The following is a 24214-nucleotide window of genomic DNA, read 5'->3' as shown; positions in this document are numbered from 1 at the left end:
TGAACGTAATATGGTCGGTGTTTACATTAGCATCGCTAACACTCAGAGCTAACCTGTACTGGAGAGCATGTGTGTGAAGAAGCAGGAAGTAAAAAGGAACTCACCTTGTGGTATAACCGGCAAGAGAGAAAGCCTTTGAGCTCCAGACTGTTTCAGAGAGAATCCTTGATAATCCATGATATGGTGTTTCATCACGGCAGCATTTAGTTTAGACAGTAGCTGCCGGGTCCCGCATGAGCTCAGACCCTCCTTTTTTTTATCAATTTTTTTTTTTTTAAAGCTTTATCCCCAAATCAACACTTTTGAAACAGGAAGTGAAATAGAGGGATATGAGGCATGGCTAGAATGGGTGATCTGTTTGGTATTTTGAGCAAAACACTTCATAGACATGTGTTTTATATATATTTATATATCTGAGACCTATGCTATTGCCTACAAATAGCATGATAGGTGGCCTTTAAAGCAATACTCAAATGCCCATATGCACATGTAAGAGTCATCGGTGGAATCTAAGATCTATTACTACCAGGATTACAATGTAAGAGATGGGGATCAAATTAACATTCCCAGTTTCTGTCCTCTGTAAAGATGAACTGAAACTCACATGTGGGCTTCAGCAGTCTGACTCAGAACACGTGAGTAAGCTACAGTCTTGCATATTTTCTCTTGTAGTCTCTAAAGAGTATCGCTTCGCATGCAACCACGTTTTAGTCATTTTGGTGAGCTGGTGTCTATCCTAAGGTTGATTATAAACTGCATCTGTACAGCCACTGCTGCAGAAGCACATCAATCTGCAATAAATCACCCACACACCCAATTCATTATATTTAGCACAGATTTTGTGTTGACCGCTGCTTCTCTTGACTTTCTTGCAGCAGGTATTGCAGCCATGACTTTTTCTTCCCCAAAAGCACATTTTTAAATGTAGTTATTCCATGGGGAATTATTTTCCTTAAACATACTTTTCGTTTTGAATGCACACTTGTAGACCGTGGTTAAATTCCCAAAACAAAAAAAGTCACTCACAACCTTACGAAAATGTATAACATATGCATTTTGTTCGCTTTGTACAGCCCTTTGAGGCATTTCTTGTGATTTGGGGCTATAATATAATACATTTAGATTTTTTTTATTTGATTAGATTTACACAGCCAAAGTTATTAAAAAAGATATATAGGTTAAAAGTGAACCCCGGTGATGCAAAAGCGTTTTCTTGATCATTCCTACTCTCTTATAACAGTGGTTTACATGTTGATGGTGACCCTGCAGTGAACCAGCAGGTAATGGGGGGCAGGGGAGGAGGGGGTCAGTGGGGTCACAATCCTTCTGGACCCCGCGACTGCCCCCCCTCTCTGGTCCCACTGAGAGCGAAGAGCCGGGTCTTTGTGGAGCAGAGGCTGCACTACCTGAGGCTACTGGCCCTCAGACTGCTGGGCTCTGAAGCGTCTCTGCCCCCTCAGGGATGAAGACTGGGGCAAAGCATTGCTAATAGATTAATTAAGTTTCTATTGAGGTGGCTTTGTTGTCCGTTTATCCCCTCAATGAAAGAGACATTATATGGAATACACAGAGCAGTCAGGCAACTCACTCACACTCACTTCATTCACCTCAGATGAACCGGCAAGAATAAAACACTTAATGTCTGATATTCCATTCATTAAGATTCTCTACTACTGTTTCAGTATTAGACAGTGCTCCAAACTCAGTTACTCTGAATGTCATGTGGTTGTTTGAATCATTAAAATACACAATGCCATCGATCAGTTATTAAGAAAAATGTTGATTTACAGTCTGGTAAGCAAATATACTGCTGGTAGGGTTTAATATGATTATATACATATTTGTTGTGTCAGAAACACAACATTTGTATTTGGTAGGTTGATTAAATAAAAAAAAGAACTTTAAAGAATCCCCAATTTGCACTTTTTTGACTGTTTTCCAGTTCTACTGATCCACAGCTCTGATATGATCTACTAATAATATTTCCAGTGTCCAACTAATCGCAGTACAACAGATAACAAGTCATAACTAAATGAAAGCTAACATCTTTACATTGAAAAAAACATTCAAACTGGAAGACAGCATGATATGTAGTATATCTACAGCATTGGCAAATTAAATAAGTTTAGTACATTAACATTTAATCAGTCATCCCATTTTAAAGACATTCTAGAAATAGAGAAACTACACATGGAAATCAGCCAGAAGATACATCTGGGATAAATCTTTTTTCTCTTTTTTGAGATTAATTAATGAACTTTTATGTTCCCCAATACAAATAAATGTAACCAGCTTTACGAAACTACACCTAAAGCAGTGTTCTTCTGTGTGTGTTTGTCCACAGTAATGCCTCGTCTTCCCTGGATGCTGTGAAGTCCTCCTGCCGACACTTCACTGAGGCTCTGCAGCTGGCTGAGGACCAGAGATATGCCCATGAGTACGGAGACACCACTGTGACTGCAGGCGCAACAACACCTGAGGAAACACTTGACATGGACAGTAGCAATACTGAAAACCACAGAGAAATGGAATCCACTGGACACGTCTCTCCAGTTCTTCCAAATCGAGACCATACCAGATGCAGCAACTGGACTTTTGAGGATAAGTACGCTGCAGAAATCCAACATAACACATTTAACACTGTTGCAACACATCTAAACACTGGGCCAACAGTTCGAGAAGCAAACTCGGAAAGTGTTCACCCCTCGACAACTTCCTCCAATCTCAAAATGGCACCTGTGTCCAACCATGAGGATCTGAACCTCCAAAGGTAATTTACCACATGCTATTATTATTACTATTTAATCTATTACGATTCAATGGTGTTTTAATGCTTTGTCAAGCACTTTGTGACTATGGGAAAAGCGCTTTATAAATACATTTGACTTACTTACTTACTATTGACCAGAGATCAGTGAAATCAGCTTTTCAAACCAAAAGCTACACAAGTGTACTTTGCTAACTGTAAGCAAACACTATTTTTTATATAACCCTTCATATAGCAGGAGAGCATTTGATTAGTGTCTCCTTCAGAGCATGTTTCACCGCCGGAGCCTCCTCTCTGTGATTTACCGCAGGAGATGTCGAACATCTTATTCATTTTAACACGCAGCTTCATCATTAACATCTCCGGGAGGGCGATAGATCTCTGATGTGAAGGGTGGCTGTGGACAGGCCGACACCCTCCAGAGTCCTGCTCTCCAGATGTCCGCTCAGAGATAAATTCAAACGAAGGTGCTGTGACACCTCGCTCATTCTGTGTGTGTGTTCTTTTTTAAGTAGCACAGCAGCAGTCGGGATTCAGCAGCTGTGTGCTTACAGACAGAAAAGTGGGAACGTCAGCCGTCCCTCCACAGCAGAGGAGGGTGGAGGAAGAGGAGGAAGAGGAGGAGAGCCAGAGTCAGGACCTGCCTTTTTAAATGGGAGCGTTGTTGCTCAGCATTATGCAGCAAGTGTCATCCAGGTAAAACCCTTTTAATGTAGTTGCTTGTTAACCTGTCAATGTGTGATTAAGCGCCTTACTGCTACAACTAGAATTTTCCAGTGAATATCTGAATATTTTCATTTTCACCATTCAACATTTATCTTCATTCCTCATACGTGTTATGGAGGCTTATTCTGCTAATCCTCTGTGTATAGGCACATGCTGCTGTTCTAAAAAACATGCTACTCAACACTCCTCCCAAATCCCTCCGCATCACACAAAGTGTTTGATGGGTCCTTAAGGGCTCTCCGAGGGAGGAGGTGGGAGTGGAGGAACTGTAGAAAAGTGTGTTGTGGCGGGATGGGGGATTCGGAGTGATTAATCAGATTCCAAAGAAGTGCGGTAGTAAGAGTTCTAGGGTTCCTGCTCGGCTCTACTTGAAGTGAAGTGTGCCCCCCGCGGCCCTCTGGGAATTGGAGGATTTAGAGGCTCACTGGAGCTCCATTTGTCTCCGTCCGGAGTCACGCAGAGTTCAGACAGCAGAACACTGCGCAATTAAGAGAGGTGAACATGTTTTATCTCTCTAATGGGATAACACACAATATTTACCTCGTGATTCATGGAGTTTTTTTATTTATTTTTTCTTCAGGCGTTTTGGAGGGGCTTTTCTCTGAGGAGGAGGCTCGCATCTGCTCTGGCTGCTGTCACACGCCCCGACGCGGCAGAGGACGACACCTTTGAGGAGGTGGACGTGGATGAATTTGACTTCGATGAGGTATGTGCTCCTCACGTTCATGGTTCAGTTGTTGCTTCCCCCACGACCTGTCAGACACACAAACTTGCACAGACCTGGATGTTTAATAACTATCCAACATTGTATCCATACAGTTCACGCTCCCGCATAAATAAAAACATGCATAAACACAGAAATATGCACACACATGCAGGAAAACCTGTGTGAAAAGACACCAACAAATACAGGTCCAGAAACATGACTATTTAGAGATTGTATGGGACAGAAACTCCCTCTGGAGGGAACTCAGGGATTTCAGCCTTTGCAGACCATTTACATGCACTAAAGCCTATATAACACACTACACAACACTCTTTGTTGTTCTGCTCTTGTCCTTTCCAGAAATATGCAATTACCGGTAAATACACATGTTTTCTTTCGTAGGCAGCGCTGGAGAAACAGTGGACATTGTCCCTTCCTGAGGACTCTCCTCCCAGACGTTACCTTGTGTCAGACCAGCCACGGTCTCTGAAGGTAAGATGTTATAGTGAAAGTGGTCCACCAGCCCCTGTGTGATGTCAATGGAAGAGCTTGTTTCTTTCTCCTCTCGACCATCGCCCCTTTCAGGATTTCCCTCACTCTCCTCTTTGAATTTACTCTCTTGAAAAACAAGATTATTTCCTGGAGGGCTGAAGGTTGCTCAGATCAGACCAGCGGATGTCATTTTTCACACTGGTGTATCGTCGTCCTGTTTCCCCCCCCCTTCATTTACCTCTCGTTGGATCTTTTCTTTGGAGCACTGTACATCATGGTGGCTGCTTTAGGCCAGCTGATGCGACGCAGCTGCCGTCAGGCCGGACTTATTGTGTTGACACCGAGGTACATATCAAAAGGCAGGGATCAACAATTTAGCACTTTCACACAAAAAAAATGGGATCTGGAGAGAAATGAAGCTGTTAGTTTGACTTACATAAGAGCATTCCTTTTGTGAAAATGCTCTGACAAATACCTAAAAAGAAAACATGCACTTGATTTAAATGATAGTGGACATTCTTGTACACATCATATTTCATTTTACACATACTCAGGACTATATTGTCTAGACAGAGAGGCACATATTTTTACATTTACAGCTCAAGCCTCACAAACTTCTAAAAACACACATGTTTTTTATTTTTCTTATTCAATTTTCAAATGTAAAGTGGAAATGGAAGATTTGAATGAAATCCTCCTTAATCGTCCCACACATGTACGTACAGTATACATAGTACCGCATACACAATGAAAGTTAGTCTTGGCTTTATACCCATGCTTGGGTAGCTATTTCACATCGACCAGAGATCAGCGATCTGGTGTCCTTGCTCAAGTGCACCTCTGCAGTGCCCAGGAGGCAAAACTGGCACCTCTCAAGTCATCAGTCCTCCCAGAATGGCCCAAGTCACGTCTCTCCAGATAGAGCGACAGTCGCCCATATGTAAAGAACCACTTCAGTAAATGAACAACTCTTTTGAAGCCAATTTAGGACCCAATAAACAAGTTATTTAAAATCGCTCTAACTGTAAAAGTGTTAAGAACTTTGGATTATTGCTGACACTGTTTTATGTATCTGTTTCAGCCTCCTGTTCACTTTCCTGAACCCTCTGAGTATATACTCTCACCCCCGCCTGTGTGGAGGCCGAAGCAGGCCTGGGTGCCTCCGGAACAGGCTGCTGAACAGAGAGTTTCCCCTGAGAGGTAGACTCACCCACAGCCTTATTACTGCCTGCCATTTAACTGCATTTGGTACCAAACATCTTACAAAGTAACAGGTTGTTGGTGTGTTTTTGTGTGAGTAGGTTTCTAAACACAGAACAAACTCAAACTCAGTTTAGAATGGGGAATATGCTGTAGGTGTTTAACAGGCTACTTGGAGTAACTATGGTCTTCATATTCACACCTTAAAGGGGACCTATCATGCAATATGCACTTGTTGATGTCTTTTATACATAAAGATGTGTCCCCGGTGTGTCGGGGAACTCACGCAGCATCAACAAATAAAACCCTCTCTCTTTTCCTCCGTACCCAAATCTCTAAAAACGGGGCTACAACGGAGCTGATCCAGATTTGCGTCCGATATGACGTAATATCTGAAATGTGGACCCACGGGCCAATCAGAAACGTTGCTATCAGAAACAATGCCCGACTGTTCTGGACGTAATATGGTCGGTGTTTATATTAGCATCGCTAACACTCAGAGCTAACCTGTACTGGAGAGCATGTGTGTGAAGAAGCAGGAAGTAAAAAGGAACTCACCTTGTGGTATAACCGGCAAGAGAGAAAGCCTTTGAGCTCCAAACTGTTTCAGAGAGAATCCTTGATAATCCATGATATGGCGTTTCATCACGGCAGCATTTAGTTTAGACAGTAGCTGCCGGGTCCCGCATGAGCTCAGACCCCTCCTTTTTTATTTGTTATCTATCTTTTTTATTCTTTAAAGCTTTATACTCAAATTAGCACTTTTGAAACAGGAAGTGAAACAGAGGGATATGAGGCATGGCTAGAATGATCTGTTTGGTATTTTGAGCAAAACACTTCATAGACATGTTTTTTATGTATTGTTATACATCTGAAACCTATGCTATTGCCTAAAAATAGCATGATAGGTGACCTTTAAGTAGGATGTACCAATAAACTGAGATTCATACGACACAGACTTTGTAATATTCATATATTTAAAACAAAGGCAATGGATAGGAATGACATTAGATTTCACATTGCTTATTGTCCATGTCATGATATAGAAATGGCTCCAGAACTAAAGCGCCACCTACCTTGAAGCACTTTGAATTGCCTTGTGTTGAAAGGTGCTATATAAATAAACTTGCCTTGCCTTGCCTTACCTTAAAGTCTTTAATAAAGTGCGGTAAAAAAACATTTAACAACTTATTTTAAGCTCAATAATCTCTGTGTGATTTCAGAAGCAAGTCTCCTGCTTCAGCGTCGGCGCTCAGCCGTCTCTCTGAAAGATCGGAAAAGATTATAGAAGAATGGTAAATCATCGTCTTATCATATATCTTGTGTTGATGTGAGTTTTGTTATTTCTCTGAATGTAATTATGTGTGTGATAGTCTGACCTTTTTTTCTCTTTTTCAGGGGGTTCACTCACAGCCACACAGCTCTCCAGATGCTCAAGAGAGCTCGGAAGATGAAGTCAACTAAACAACAGCAGAGTAAACGTAGAGGTGAGTGTCTAAAAGGATACCGTTTTAAATACACACTCAGTTTCCAGATAATTACTGAAGGTACACCTGGCTTAAAGGTGGGGTCGGTAAGAATGGAGAAACCAGTTCGAGTGCGCTAGAATTTGAAAGTACGCAGCCGAAAACAATCTGCCCCTTCCTTCAGACTTCCTCACAGAGCCCCTCCTCCAACACACACGAACGCGCACATGACCAATGAGGGCACGAGATAAGTTTGTGCACAGATGGAAGGCTGACAGGCAGGTAGGCCATCCAGTTACTTTAGCCGGCTCAGATGATTGGTCGTGCTTTTTACAGCGCCACGGCTTCCACAGATGACATATTTTAATGTATTGTAGTATTTATTACATGTACAGCACTTTGGCCCGACCAAAAATCGCTTTTAAACGTGCTTTATAAATAAACTTTGATTTGATTTATTGTCAAAGCATTTAATGTATTCATTGCTATTGGGATGTTAAGAGCATTCCATGGAATATAACAAAAAGTGTTTCTGAAGTGAATTACCTACCCTACCTTTAAACTTCACATCTCATAAACAACTGTACAATAACTTTAGAGGTTGCATTGCGTTATACTGACAAGTGATTCTATTATTTTGTCCACCCTATCTACATCACTGAGGGTAGACTTAATAACATCAACACCTCCATGTAAAAATTGTTTGCATTTGTGTTCTTGTATGTGGAATGTTTTAGCTTCTTATCCAATGAGCATAAAGTTATATGAAATGACAACAAATATAAAGCTAATGCCGGCAAATCCGAAAGCTCTTATGTTTTCTTTGAGCTAATAAATCGCCTCAAATACAAAGCTTTCTTTAATCAGTAATCCTTCTTCACCTGAACCAATGTGTCTTCCTGTCTCCTCATTCCTAATCTTTAACACCAGATATCCCTTACAATATGGAAGGAGCTGCTTTTGGGACATAAACCCATTTTCCAAAACGGGAAAATATCCACACCCATTATTGCCTCTTTTCATTCTCGTCTTTGTTCCTTCAGCTGTGCTTCAGCAGCCAACCTTTCCACCCCGCGTATGTTAACGAGCCATAACAGACAGCAGAAGCCAGGAGCTGTCGCCTCTTGTTGAGCCTTATTTGAGAGCCTGCGAAGGAAATAACGATTGCCAAGAAACCTCTTGACAAGTCTTCCTGTGATGACTTTCATTCCCTCTCATTGTAGTGGTTGAGCAGTGGAAGGTGACCTCACCCCCGCTCTGCACGAGGAACAGTAGTCCTGCCACGATTATCATGCCAACGTCATGTAGAGGGAGGCTGCTCTTTGATCAGAATTACAAATGCATGACTCCAATAGCAGGGCTCTTGTCATCTTGCTCCACCCGCACACAGGTCTATGTCTGAACTAACTCCTAATGGCATCTGCCTCAGTGGAACCAGAGCGCTGTTCTAAAATGTTCCGAATGTCATATTTTGGTTTTCTGTTTCTTGTTTGAAGCCTGCCTTGTCCTTCTTTGACCCTTTCTCTCTTTTTGTCTCTGCTAGATCCCTTTGACCGCCATTCCTCGGTCAACAAGTGCAGTTACCAGCTGGGACCAGTGGAGGCACGAAACAGGCCAACACAACACATCAGGAATGAAATAAAAGGTAGGGAAACACGCTACTCATTTAAATACACCTTTACATAGATTGAATGTTTAATCTTTAGACTTGAGACAGTTCATTCCATTCAGCCCATTGACTGTTTATAGAAAGAGGCCATAGGCACTGTGACGTCACCCATGTTGACTACGGTTTCAAAGTTTCTACTTTGGCATGTTGGCCATCGCCATCTTAGCTTTTGGCCATAGCCTTCATGGATGTATTAGAGAAACATCGATACAGCATTGAAACCAAAATGATCTGACTCACAAATACAAAGATACCCAGACGATCCGGGAATCTGGGCCTATAGAGCATGCGACCTGTGTTTTCCTTAAACCCCGCCTCCAATCTGCAGCATCATTGCGGGTATAGACTCAGTCAAATTAATTTCCAAGGGAAAATAACTATGGATTTGACCTTTAGGGCATTTAACAATTCTAGGACAATCATTTAAAAAAGGCCTATTTATGTGTTCATCCTGGTAAGTTGATATATGTATACAAAAAAGTATCTGCTGATTTACAGACGTAATTGAAGTTCCAATTTAATTTAATGGGAACAAATATTTGTTGTCCCAATGACATCGCGTGACTGACACATACGTTGTAGTACCACCGTTTGGCCACTACGAAATGTGCGTGCTGCTTAACTCAGACTACGTTTTACAACTTCATTATTTTCATAGTTTTGGCAATTGTCAGTGAGAATAACATGGAATGGTTTATGTGGTGAGATCTGCCAACATAGTTACATCACTGAAATAAAGTTTGAAGTACGGGTGAAAAATACATCACCATGGTAATTTTGGAAATATTATGCCATAAAAAAGCAGTTTTTGTGGTTATTAAAACCAGAATGTTCCAGCAAAGCACATACTACTTTCTGCAGATGCTTTCCCTTATTTTATAAAGCAATGGTTTGTTTTTTAAACTGAGTTGTATCTGAAGAATTTCTTAAAAAAACAAGTCTGTCATGTTTCTAAACGGAATATGTCAGGAATAAGTCATCAACCATTTTTGATTAGAAATGGTTGCAAAAGCTGCACTTACACAAAAAAGACCCAGGTTGTATGATAGCAGAATTTCTCCATAAAATTAACTCACTGGTAAGTACAAGCTTGATATTAAAACAATACATGTATCTGGCTTCACATAACTTTCAGTATCAAGGATGACATTCTTCTTTAAAATGTCATTCTAATGGCTATGGATAATACAAACAATGTCAAAGAGTTAAGTGATTGACAGTTGTAAAGTAGATTGATAGTCCCAGTAGACGAACACATCTCCCTCCATCTTCCCCGCCCCCTGCCCTGAGGTGCAGACATGATTTGGCTTTGTGACATCCACAGCCAGACTTAAAAGGGAGGGAAGAGCTTCAGGGAGGAGAGGGGGGGAAGGGGGATTTGCTTTTATCATGCCTGTCTCCATCTTTCCTCCGCACCCCCCCCCCCCCCCCACACCAGGGTCAAGGCCTCACATCCACAGAGCTTGCGGTCATCCAGCAGTCAGAGCGTTTGCCGACAGGCAGTGAAGGGACTGGTCCAAGTCCAATGCTCACATTAGCGTGAAATAGCCTTAATAAGCCGTGCAGGAATATGTTTCCTTGTCATTTCATGTTGAAGTTATAAGAAAAGGAGCAAATTGTGCCTTTTTAAAACTGGGATGTTAGTCGTTTTGCTTCATCTTTTTTGGGTGGGTCACTTTGGTAATTTGTTTGTAGAGTAGTTGTGAAGGAGTCGCCTCATTCTGCAAAAACTGATTTATTGTTGTCCAGGAAAAGATCAAGCAACAACTTACTCAAACAAATGTAAGAATCTTTAATTATTTTTGCCAAATGTACAAGTCACTTTCATCAGACACTTATGCAGGTGTGGTATGTCACTGTGACCACTGACACTAACACGTGTTTGTGCTTTGGATAGACTTTCAGCCAACTGGCAGTCGAGGACCGGCTCCATCCAAATGACATATTACGTTACAACAATATTTCCAGTTGTGTTTCTTTCCAATGTCCTTATCGCTCCTCTCCGCCCTTGTCGTGATAATTCATCAAACAGGACTGGTGTTTTTGAGAAGCAGCTACATCAGCTGATAAAGGAAGAGTGTCTTTGGTTAAAACATCACTCAGATTCCCAATTTAACGAAGGGGGATCCTGCAAAATCTGTTACTCTAATGGCGCATTTCCACTACAGCGCGGTTTAAGCGTGCCGTGCCCGGCCCGTTTTTGGTTGCGTTTCCACTTGGCGTAGTTCCGGCTAACGGGTACTTTTTCACAGTTTTCTGGCTCTCCAAAATCGAGGTTCTTTCCGGGCCAACAACCGGGCTGAGTATGCTAAACTAGTGAGAGGATCGCTGGCAACTACAACAAAATGAACATATTTGACCGTGATTTAATTGTAATACACGTTTCCAAATGATGCCGAAGTAACAACATTCTGATACCGGTTAGTAAAAACCATGAAGTAATGCTTTGACAAGTCTGCAGACAGACGGCAGGCGAAAAACCTTTTAAAATGCGTGTTTTCTGAATGGAGATTGGCTAAGCTAACGTGTGTATGCTCCGACCGTCCACACTCCCAACAACGGCCTACAGACATAAATAAAGCAGCGACTGTATTCGCCATGACACAGGCAGTCTGTGGTTTGTACTTGTTTAACTTTTGTCTAGTTTCTGAACAGATATGAGGAGCTGTGAGCTCTGAGTGCTAACAGCTAACGGCGGATGTTGGTTTTGTGTTTCAAATTGAAGATGACGTCACGGCTCCGCCTACACTGCGTTACTATAGTTACTGCCCCAGCTACTAAACTGTAATGGAAACGCAGCATAAAGTGAGCCTGGCCTTTCAAGGCCTAACTATACCGTACTAAGCCGTGCGAGGCCCTGCAGTGGAAATGCGCCATAACTAGCCCCGTTTTAGAGGTTTTCTAAATCAACAGATTCTCTAAAATGGGTTAAGGAGTCGACTCGAGCAACAATCCGTTCCTCTAACCTGCTTGGTTTTAGAGGTTTTCTTAATTCAACAGATTTTTGTATTTTATTATATATGTTGCAAAGTTGGAGGAGCTCAGGTCAGAAGAATTTCATTGCCATTTCTACACTGTAGCTGTCATGGTCAGATTTGCATATGACAATAAAACCTTTGAATCTTGAATTTGAATCTTGAATCTGTAAAATGGGTTAAGGAGTCGACTCCAACAAGATCCGTTACTCTAAGTAACGGATCTTGTTGGAGTCGACTCCTTAACCCATTTTCCATAACCCATCCATTAACCATCTGTTGAATTACAAAACCCCTCAAACCGAGCAGGTTAGACTCTAACCCGCTCGGTTTGAGGGGTTTTGTAATTCAACAGATTCTGTATAATGGGTTAAGGACTCGACGATATATCCCTGCACTTTCACTTTATCTGCATATTGAAGTATGAATGCTTGTTGTTTGTATGTTGTCTCCTCCTGAATGTTGTACGTCTCTTTGTCTTTTTGGTGGCACCTTAGAAAAAGGAGTGGCTCTACTCATCTCATTGTACCTGTATGATGACAATAAAGGATTACATTCTATTCAGCTGCCTTTTTCCAAGGTGATTGTGAGGTAGCAGCACCGGTGGCGGTGTAGCTGGTGCTCAGGTCTGTAAACGGGCCCTCCTCCCCTCCTGCCCCCCTGGTCCTGACCTGTGGGAGCACCCCCTCCTCCGGATCCGTCCCCAGCGCCCGGGGACTCTCAGCCCGGCCCGGCCCAGCCTCGCTCCCCGACAGGGGCTAACGTTTCAGGCTTTGAGTCAAGACCCTTCTGGAGGTGATTAGCCCCAAACCCATGACAGATTCTTTCCAAGATATCCGACGCGGCGTGTTTATTTTATCCGGGCTCTTTGTGTGGATGTGCTGGACATGAGTAACCCACTTGAAATGGGTATCAGCTTACATACCCAGAGAGGGAGATAGAGAGGGAGAGAATGGAGCAGAGCCACAAAACATTTTCTCTTTAGAGGCAAAACATGTAGAAACACACTTCCCCTTTTTTTGTGGTTTGTATCATCATGTGTCTGTGTGCAGCAGATGTTGCAGATGTTGTGAAAGCGTTTCTCCTTGGTTCTCCTCTTACTTGTTCACCAACTCCTTTCACTCAAGCCCCCCAGGCACACACCCCCTTCCAGCCTCCGTCTTCCAGCCCACCAAACATCCGTCCTCATGTCAGAGGGACACATGGGTATATATTTTTATTTCAGACTGGAACCCCTACCTCCTGAGCACTTAACTCGATTTCACACTTCAAGTCCTCTCCAAAGTCCAGCTGAAACACAATCGTCTTGTTTATCATCCATCCTCCAAAATAACTTCATGTCAGACTATTTACCACCATTCATATGCATTCAATTTCACCCCCATTATCTCCTTTTTATCTCAGGCAGTGGAGCGCTCTCCTCATAGAGTATGTTTGAGATGCACTGGCACACTTAAGGAAGGAACTAGCAGAGCTAATGTATATTTGGGCAAAGTCACTCAGTAAGACGGACAACCAACTAACAACTGACTTAAGATCTTTAAGATGGTAGGCTTTCTGCCTCACCTTCCACATTTGGCATCCTTTTTGCATTTAAACGTGGAGGACACGCTACAAAACTTTGTTTTAATACCTTAAAGGTGGGGTAGGTAATTTGAGGAACCAGCTCGAGTGCGCTAGAATTTAAAAAAAAAATCTGCCACTTCCTCACAGAGCCCCTCCTCCAACACACACGAACGCGCACATGACCAATGAGGGCACGAGATGAGTTTGTGCCCTGATGGAAGGCTGACAGGCAGGTAGGCCTTTTTATTATGGATTTTTTGTCAAAGCATTTAAGATATTCATTGCTATCGGGATGTTAAGAGCATTCCATGGAATATAACAAAAAATGCATCTCGAGCCGGTTTCTCAAACTTACCTACCCCACCTTTAATACCTCTATATACCTTAAAACGTTATAAGATCTGTCTTACTTTATGGTGGAACTTCCTTGCCGATCTACCATACTTGTTGTAGTTGTGCATACTCAGAGCGTCTACTGTGCAAAGCAGAAATATGACCAACATTACAGGTGTTTTCATTTTTGTTTCATGTACAACTACAGTGGTTTGAATAATCTCACTTTCTTCTCATTTACAACCTTACTTTACAGTTATACTTCTGTGTTTATTGTAGTTTGATTCCCACATCTCCGCTCACTTTCCCTACACTGTCCCGGATCCTCACTCACAACTCATTCAGTTGTTATTGGGCTCTGCTGTGGTCCTGATGCACCGCCTGACCCTGGGTTGTTTGTTTCTGCAGTGAGGGAGGAGGAGGCGGCTCCAAAGTGCCAGCATTCTGTCTCTCCTTCAGCTGGGGTTTTCTCCCGGCCAAAGCCTCCTCCCCCCCCCCACTCCTCCTCCTCCCAAACCCTCTGATATTAAGTCAGAGCTTTTCCCTTCTCAGAAGAGACGAGATCTCTTAATGTGCTTAAGAGCCCCTCTTAACAGGCATGACTCCTACAGGCCCCCTCCTGATGTCCTGGAGGAGAACTGGAGGGGAAGAGGGGTCAGCAGGGGGCTTCAGGGGGGGAGAGGAGAGACGGTCTATGCTACTGAAGTAAACTCTTTTCATGGTGCTCATCAACTTGTGATTTATACATTCCACCATTCATGAATTCACATCTAGGGATTTCAAATTTAAAGCCATTTTGCCTTTCATTATTATTTACTTATCAATACAGGATCCTAAGATTAGATAGGTAGGTAGGTAGGTAGGTAGGTAGGTAGGTTATCCCGAAATGGGAAATTATTTCGTCACGGCAGCAGTGTTGTGAAGCATTACACAAGTTACAAATATTGAAAAGATACAATAGGATACCAATATAATAAAAATTAACATCAGCGACAAGTACATTCAAAGTCACAATAGAAAGGACATATATCACTAAAGTATCTAAGTAATATCCAATATAAAGAAAATATTGAACAATATACAATCTCACTAAGCTACAGAAATATATAGAAATATACAATAGACACATATTGGCATTGGATTATACTGTGTACATTACAATTGTGCAAAGTAGCAGTTGTGCAAATGAAAAATTATCATTTATGAAAACATCCCCCTTTTTTTGGAGTGCTTCATTAAGCACACTTTCTCTTTTTCCAAACTGCCTTCGCCTTGTCTCTCTGTGTGTTTTCAGCTTTTGGGAAGTGCGAGTAGCCATTTCCTGTCCGTCGCTGCCCCGGGGGAATCATCCATCACTTGACATTTTTAGTGGGGGCTCCTCAATTAACCCATGAAAACTGTAAAGCTATTCTCCCCCCTGTTTTGTACAGCTCAGCAAAAGCAAGTTAATGGCTTAAATAAATGCATCATTAGTTCCAGCATCAGGCTGTCAAAATCCATTATCAGTTTACACCCATCTGCGGCGGCATTACTGTCAGCACAACGTAAATGTTTGCTTTGAATTACGACCTTATTATGGGATTTCAGCATAACCTCGTAAATCAGCAGCCCTTCAGATTTCTCTCTTTAGCAAACACTGCTTAGATTCAATTTAACAAAGAACCACAATTGTTAGAAAAAGTAGATCCCCTCCTGTTGCATCTATCAGCGACTTTAAATAGCAATGCCCCTGAGTCCTCCAAACAAATACAACACCTTATGCCCAAACGTAAACACTTAGAGCTCTGACCACTGATCTCCCAGTGCTGGGAACTGGCCGGCTGTAATTACAGTGTGACATGTCAACTGTTGCTCCAGATCAGGCCCTTTTGAGCTGTTTATTTGTTAAGCTTGTACTTCTGTGAGAATCTGTTAAAACAACCCCTTCCCTGCAGTATTGATTACGCCGAGAAGCATGCCACCTTCACCACAACGTTCCCTGATCAGGCACAGCACTCTCGTCAAAAATGTTGCTTAGCTTTCAAGAAAGAAAAAATGGCCAGTGACGTTTGTTTGATGTTTCCTGTCGAGTGCAGTTGTCCAGGCTGAGCTGGAGCTTCAGCAGGCGGAGAAGGTGGAGCGAGTGAAGCAGCAGCGAGCTCAGCAGTGGCTTCAGACCCAGGCTGCTCGCTCTGACCGGGGCTCAGAGAGGTGAGGCGCTTCATCAGGGGCTTTAAATGGTCACTTTAACCAATTACAGACAAAAGCATTTTGTAATGTTTTTGAAACGTTTTTCTCTGTGATTTCTGACTGTGCAACTGGGACGTTTTGTCAAGAGAGATTCTTTGCTGTTGAGCTTTTAAATATTAAACATTGAAACTCTCTGAGCATCAAGAATGTAAGAGTCCTTTATGCTGTATAATTGACCGCATGTCATGGAGTGTAATAAGGTATCCGTAGACCTTTCTATGAGACAACTTTATTTACCTAAAAGGTCTTCAGCCATGGTACATACTACTCAGTATCACTCCGCGCCACCATCAGCACTGATAGTATATGTGCACAGCATACGTCTCAGAGGGGGATACCGAATAGGCAAAACTATTTGTAGGGTGAGATGCCACTTATTTCCCCACTAAAATAAAGTTAAATTAACTCTTTTACAGTAATTAAAAATACATTTCCATCCAAACATATTGCCAAACTTAAACACATTTAAGGGGATGCTTGCCTCCTGGATGCATTTATAACCAACAGTACAAATACACTACATCGTTCTGTGCAGGGAAAGTGAAGAAACTAAAAGTTAAAAAAACAAGTGAGACGAGGGAGATTTGATTTATTTCAAGTGGTCAGGTTTTATTAATAAAAAAGAAAGGATATCTGATTGGCCATGCTTAATTCTGTTAATTTAAAATATTGTAAAATGTTATTATTGTACTGATTGTTTTTGGATACCAAGGAATCAGTTGAACCAAAATGCCAAAATAAATACTGTTTATTCAAATACATACCATACTGTAACCGAGGCAGTGAGCAGCATGTTGGCCTGTGCAACCCTACATAACAAATAGACGTTAAGATGATCAAACATGGCATCTGTGTTTAGTTGGTCAGAGGTAATAGCTTAGCGAGGAAGAAAGGAATCTGCTGAATTGATTTGAGATATGCAGAGCTCTAAATGTTGGGCCTTTTTTTCCTTATCTTTTACTCAGCGTGCATTTCTTACCGGAGATCAGCTCGGACATTCTGAACGGAGGCAGAGTGCAGCTCGTGGTGAGTACACCGCCCCTCTGTTTCCCCCATGTATTTCAATGACAGTGCATCTTGATTTTGATCTTCTCTAGGGGGGTTATTTTCATGCATGTGAAGGTATGCAGTATTTACATTCAGCGGTCCTGCAGTGGGTTCCCTCTCCTGGAGCCTGTCTCCTTGGTTTGAAAGGAGGCAGGGGGGGAGGTTTGTTTCGCTCCACAGTGACACTTCCAATTGGATCAACCGGCTGCAATTTCTTCATTTTACTTGCAGAAATCCTAGTGTCACTTTGGAGAAGTTTGCATGGACCCGTGAACGATTGTGATGCTCGTGAGGGCTTTGAAGTCGGGAGTAACAGGTCTCCCTGTAGTTATAGAGCAGTTTGAGTTATGATCACTGGCAAGAGGAGACGCCCTCTCCTCCTGTTTCTTAGATATGTTCAGATGGCAGAGCCCCTGGTTGTTGAATGTTATTCAAAATGCAGGAGTGCTTGCGTGTCATGTTGGGCCTCTTTTCTGTGTGTGTTTCTGTGCGTGCAGGCAGACCTGGGATCCGCAGAACGTCACGCCAGCGGATCGTGCGCCAACAACAGTTTAGCTGCCCAGCCCTGCAACGAGAACGATTATCCTCACAGAAACTCTTTGGGTCATGCAAGTGAGTCGTTTTTCGACCCAAAATCGCCCCGTTTACAGGGGATGTCCGAGTGATTGTTGAACAGAATCCAAAAAAACATTAATAAAATGTTCTGAAACACAATCTACGCCTATTCTCTTAAAGTAAACAATTCAAGTCACTGACTCTGTTTTTAATCTTCTCTTATAATAACTGGTAATCCAGATAAATGTCAATAGAGACTTTTAATGCCAATGTTTGATTTAAAAGGTCATTTAAACAACATTTTCAGTAAGGAAATAATGAGCAGTTTTTCACATATAAACACACACACATGCCTAACATATGATTCAAATATTAGACAGACAGATATATGTATACTGTATGTATTGAATATGGTTGTATAACATATTTACTTGATGCTTATGTTAGCTTTATGACACTTTTTATGAAGTTAAACTGACATTTTGCCTAAAAAGTCAAAATGTTTGAAGCAATTTCATGTACAAACCTAAGAATATATATCATCAGTATCATATATTGTCATTATTTTAATATCTTTGTATGCAAATGTGTGTATATACCTGTACATTAAGCACATGTGTGTACAGATGTTTTGCACCCGTGTGTAACACAGGCCTAAGTCCGCAGAGTCTCGATAAAGTCTGCTGCTTATCCAGCCTACACTGAGTCCACTAGTCGGCTGTTTCTGAAAGAGGAGAGGGGGGTGGGGGCAGCATGAGGTCGGGCCGGGGACAGAGTGCCGCGAATTTCTCCTCTGACAGGAAACGGGCAAAAAAAAAAAAATCCTTTCAGTGAAGAATGACTGGGTCTTCTGTCAGGAGTTTGAGCGACAAAGATGCCACTGACAGACTGACGACAGATGACCACTTTAAACAAGCTCAGGAATCCAAGAGAAGGAGAGCCCTGTCGTCCCCGGTAACGAAGACAAATTGGATTCCGGTGATGATTTCAAAATGATTTCCACGAGGTGCAGCAACGAGCGTTGTCGTGTTAGGCAGGCGGACCGAGAGAAAGCCCCTTTGTCTTCCATGATGAAAACACCACTTAGCAACATTTGTCAAATTGAAATATGAATGTATGTCCAAGGCAAGAACATTTCTCATAAAGCCAATTAGATATGATATAAACTTGGAAAGGGCACAAAGGGTTCTGAGTTGCATCATGAAAAACAAATTAGAGGAAATTGGTTGAAAATAGGGAATTAGCTAAATAAGCCTTTTTTAGTCAACCCACACACCCCCAAATAGGCACAACAAATTATATTGATCATATATGTTGTGCCTTCTGAAGTGGCGTGCATACATCAAAGTGAGGCTTTAAAGTGACGAGGTTCACTTGCTTTGCCATTGCAGTCACGATGACATAAATACTCTTTAACCCGCTGCAATGCGATACTCACCACTTGCTGGGACGCTGCCATAAAATGCGTTTCCAGGCTCACAAAATATTTTCATTACCTGTGCACAGGAAACCACTTGAGTTGCATATCTGCTCCCTCAATTTCAACTCTAATAGGAGTACAATGATCGAAAACTATTTATTTGGTCACAGCGGTTCGGGTCCAATGTGCGGCCATTTCTTTCCCCCCCCATCTCCGTACATTAAATGGCACGACCGCAGTACTTTCGTCGAGATTTACAGGTTCTGTTTTTGATTTAGGTCAGATAATTGGACAAAAGTCTTTGATAAACCACCCGAATTTCTGAAAATAAACACAAAGACTGCGGTGGTTTATCTTCAAACTACATTACACGAATGTGAGTGGAGGAAAACGGTGTTACACGACAGACATGTGTAAAATCTAAATCTTTAGAGGTGCGATTAGGTAAGGCTCGAGAGTGGTTGGATATTCTATACAGTGTGCCAGCTGTGCAGATATCTGGAGCCGTATCTGCCCCCCCACCATCCTCCAGAGCCCTCCCGCTGTGTGGCGCCCTGTGTGTGGCGGCCGACACGTGGAACGCATCACGCCCGGTCGAAGCGCTGCCTTTGTACTGTGTGTTTGAAAAGCTCTGCACTGATCCCCAGGTGGAAAGGAATGGGCCTCTGGTGCAGCTCACACACAACTCACCTGCTCAGACTTAAGACTTTACAGCCAGGTTTAACATTGTGTTGTCTCGAGCCTCATGAAAGAGAGACTCAACTGGAGTCAAAATGTAACTCATGCAAGGTCAAGAGTTGCACATTTTTTGTTTTAAGGTTTTAAGGAACACTCTTTGTGTTAGATTACATTATTATTGCTTAGATAAATGGCATGATTGATTGGTTGTTGACAAGAGCAACTAGAGAGAGAAAGTTTTCTTTGTTTTTTGATGAGACAACATGAGATCATATTTTGACTCGGTCCTTTTAGAGCAGGGGTGTCAAACTCAATTTCATTGCGGGCCACATTCGCATAAAGGTTGCACTCAAAGGGCCGGTTGTAACTAGATATATAATATATATATAAAATATTATATTATATTACATTATTGCCTCTGAATTGGATTATTATCGGATAGGATAATAACTTAGTAATTGACTACGTCTGAAAGCAGAAGTCCACGGCAAATAATTGCAAGTCTCTTCAGTGGCATGTCACAAAACGAGATGCATTGTGGGACATGTAGTTTATGGACAACCTGCTTCTGTAAAGTGGCATGTAACCGTATAATAAACGTATTATATTCTTTGCAAGCTCTTGCGGGGCCACATAAAATCAAGTCGCGGGCCGGATTTGAGAGGGAAATCCTTAGGTGTACAATAAATAATACATTACTTTTCCCACAACCCTAACAACCTTTCAATGATGATTTTTGATAACCTACGCTATTAAGGACCATAACAAGGTCTGAGCAAATAAGAAGAGCAGGCCATGTCAGCAACAATCCAGTAGAATCACGATTGACGAACACTAAATCTTCTATTTAAAAAGCACACATTGTATGCATTACCATCTATGATAAGTGGATTTGACACCGTTCGATTCACACATGAGATATTGAAGCATTTTCCTTCTACGTCTCCAGGAAAAGAAGTCCCATCTCCTCCGAGAGTCACGTCGGCTCCGTCAAAAAAGGAGCGCATGTCCTTCCGAGACAACCCAGTCATGAAGAGCGGCGGCTGGGGAGGAGGCAAGAAGAGGGACAAATTCTACAAGTAAAACACAAACTCTTCCACAGCCACTTCACCTTTTAAGATATGTCTTTACCCAACATGTGAAGAACTCAGACATATCTATCTGATGTTGGTTCATTTTCAGATAGATATCTTAAGAATGCAGGTTCTTCAAAATATGTGCATTGAGTTCAGGAAAGTTTGGATGCAATTGTTTGCTAACAACCTGTGTTGTGGTAATGACCCGACATTTGAACCAATGGATCTCACAAGACCATTTCTTCCTTCCGTGACGAAAACTCTCTTTATTTTTATTAAAAAGGATATTTCCCCCTGCAGCTGTTCTTTTCAAACTCAGCTGAAAACTTGAGCTCCCCGTCCCGAACAAAAATGAATTAAGAGCAATAGGACCCGGACCAGCCCAAATATCTTCGGGCACTTTCGTTATGTTGACTCAGCTCAAGTTTCAGCACCTGAACCAAACACATGGAACCAAATGGCACGCTTCATATGCAAATGATGGCAGGAAATAAGAACCAGGAACTTTTTATACCCGTGAATTCATGTTTCCTTGGATGCTGAACGGTTGTTTCTATGCTGATTTACTGTCTCGACAACAAACTAAGTAATTAGTTTGCAGCCGTGGGAAGAGACTTGCCGTTTACACATATTCTGCTCTTTTAAGACTAAAATGTAACCCTTAAATAGTTTCTGTATCCTGGAGGACACATTGCCCCGATAAGGTTATACAACAGAGATAATCACTCACAGATAGACTTATGTTTTGAAGCCTATACTTGTGTAAATACAGTGAATTATGGGTCTAATAACAGCAATATGGGTGGAAGATAGGTGTAATAAATGGGTGTAACACAGGTGGAACCTAGATGTACTATGGGTGTGAAGTTGGTGTAACATGGGTGTGATATGGATGTACAGTAACATGGGTGTGATATGGATGTACAGTAACATGGGTGTGATATGGATGTACAGTAACATGGGTGTGAGATGGATGTACAGTAACATGGGTGTGATATAGATGTACAGTAACATGGGTGTGAGATGGATGTACAGTAACATGGGTGTGAGATGGATGTACAGTAACATGGGTGTGAGATGGATGTACAGTAACATGGGTGTGAGATGGATGTACAGTAACATGGGTGTGATATGGATGTACAGTAACATGGGTGTGATATAGATGTACAGTAACATGGGTGTGAGATGGATGTACAGTAACATGGGTGTGATATGGATGTACAGTAACATGGGTGTGATATAGATGTACAGTAACATGGGTGTGAGATGGATGTACAGTAACATGGGTGTGATATAGATGTACAGTAACATGGGTGTGAGATGGATGTACAGTAACATGGGTGTGAGATGGATGTACAGTAACATGGGTGTGAGATGGATGTACAGTAACATGGGTGTGAGATGGATGTACAGTAACATGGGTGTGAGATGGATGTACAGTAACATGGGTGTGATATGGATGTACAGTAACATGGGTGTGAGATGGATGTACAGTAACATGGGTGTGAGATGGATGTACAGTAACATGGGTGTGAGATGGATGTACAGTAACATGGGTGTGATATGGATGTACAGTAACATGGGTGTGAGATGGATGTACAGTAACATGGGTGTGAGATGGATGTACAGTAACATGGGTGTGATATGGATGTACAGTAACATGGGTGTGAGATGGATGTACAGTAACATGGGTGTGAGATGGATGTACAGTAACATGGGTGTGAGATGGATGTACAGTAACATGGGTGTGAGATGGATGTACAGTAACATGGGTGTGATATGGATGTACAGTAACATGGGTGTGAGATGGATGTACAGTAACATGGGTGTGAGATGGATGTACAGTAACATGGGTGTGAGATGGATGTACAGTAACATGGGTATGATATGGGGGTGAAAAGGTTGTACATTGGGTGTGATATTGGTATATTATAGGTGTAACCTGGGTGTAATGTTGGTGTTATATGGGTGTTATATGCATGTAACATGGGTGTAACATGGGTGTTATATAGGTTCAATAAAAAAATGTATACCCCAAATGGGCAATACATTTTAGAAAAAAAAGTCACATTTTGAAAAAAGTCATGAAATTGTAATTGTAGCCCAGATATTAGAAAACAGTAATTCTTTAATTTCCCCAAAATATCGCCATTTTAAGGGTTAAGTGTCATTTTAGTGGCTACATTCAGTTCCTGCTCTCCAACAGTGGGCTTGAAATGACTGCTTTTAAGCGCCGGGCGCAAACATTGGTGTTGGAATTAGAACAACGTTTCCTTTATTTCCAGTCGTGGATTATAATGGCCTTGTCTCTGGTGTATTTGAGTTTGGAGAGCTACAAGGCGTCCGTCCGCAAACACTGCCCCCCCGGAGGCGATGGACCTCGAGGCTCGGAGGTTCCTCGCCGCCTGGAAATGATAACTTAATGAATGTCAAAACAAATAGTCGGAGCTGCAGAGTGGCTCCCTGGCAGGAAATGCATGTCTGTGTATTTATCTTCTCCTATCTTTCGCTCTGCACATGTCTGCAGGCTGTGTTTTCACTGTACTGCAGGGATTTCAGTCTTCAGAGTGGCGTATGCCAGAGATGTGGTGGTCCAGCCCACTTGGGGGATGTTGTGAAACCCAAGAGCAGTGTTCTCCTTCAGGGGGGACATCAAGGGGGGAGTATCTGTCATCAATCAGTCAATACACAACTCTGATAAAGCCAACTTCAGATATTTATTGCATACATCATGCAGAGACAGGTGAAATAAATGTGTAGTTATATATTGTCACTTTCTTTGACATGTGTTCAGGTTTCCCAGGCTTTCCTCCCCAACTACCGCTGCTGAAATGATATTGTTAAACCAGCGTCCACCAGTCTTCATTATTTCTGTTTACTTTTGGGTTATGGCTAAATTATATGTAACTTAAGACATCCAAAATCCATTGCGTGGTGAAATGAGTGCTCCACCGCACATTTAGATAAGATGAGGAATGTCCCTCTCAGCCTGCCTGACCTCAAGTCAGCACAAGTTGTCAGATGGAGGCTGCCAGAGAGACCTTGGATATCCAAATCCCTCTGAGTGCTGTCTTCAAGTGCATTAGACTAGAGGACCGTAACAGAGGCTGCTTCCAAGTTTTAGCTACAGTTTCGCACAGTGTACATTTTGCTGAGTATTTTTGAAAGCATGCGGTACTGCTTTCGATTTTTTGAAATTTTTTGTCAGGCGTTCAAGGTAAATTTAACTCAAGACAGTTTTAGGAAGATTCAAGAGAGATTGATTTGTATATAATTGAAATTGCCCCCAATTTGCACTCCTGTTACATC

General features: G+C 42.0%; 1 protein-coding gene across 1 annotated transcript in view; it reads left to right on the top strand.

The window, feature by feature from the left end:
- lrriq1 (leucine-rich repeats and IQ motif containing 1) overlaps positions 1-22969 on the top strand; it is a 46114-nt gene extending 23145 nt beyond the window's left edge. Inside the window, exons 16-27 of the mRNA XM_034205535.1 lie at positions 2345-2770; positions 3280-3463; positions 4074-4199; positions 4602-4691; positions 5773-5891; positions 7115-7186; positions 7290-7378; positions 8901-9002; positions 15976-16090; positions 17095-17155; positions 17674-17788; positions 20779-22969. Coding sequence (XP_034061426.1) covers positions 2345-2770; positions 3280-3463; positions 4074-4199; positions 4602-4691; positions 5773-5891; positions 7115-7186; positions 7290-7378; positions 8901-9002; positions 15976-16090; positions 17095-17155; positions 17674-17788; positions 20779-20912 — 1633 coding nt within the window. The 3' untranslated portion in view covers positions 20913-22969. The remainder of the gene's footprint in view (positions 1-2344; positions 2771-3279; positions 3464-4073; positions 4200-4601; positions 4692-5772; positions 5892-7114; positions 7187-7289; positions 7379-8900; positions 9003-15975; positions 16091-17094; positions 17156-17673; positions 17789-20778) is intronic.
- The last annotated feature ends 1245 nt before the right edge of the window (positions 22970-24214 follow it).

The sequence above is a fragment of the Gymnodraco acuticeps genome, unplaced genomic scaffold, assembly GCF_902827175.1.
Source record: "Gymnodraco acuticeps unplaced genomic scaffold, fGymAcu1.1, whole genome shotgun sequence".
NCBI classification, from domain to species: Eukaryota; Metazoa; Chordata; class Actinopteri; order Perciformes; family Bathydraconidae; genus Gymnodraco; species Gymnodraco acuticeps.
The sequence above is the reverse complement of the archived record's forward strand: the minus strand, read 5'-3'. Positions and strand labels throughout refer to the sequence as shown.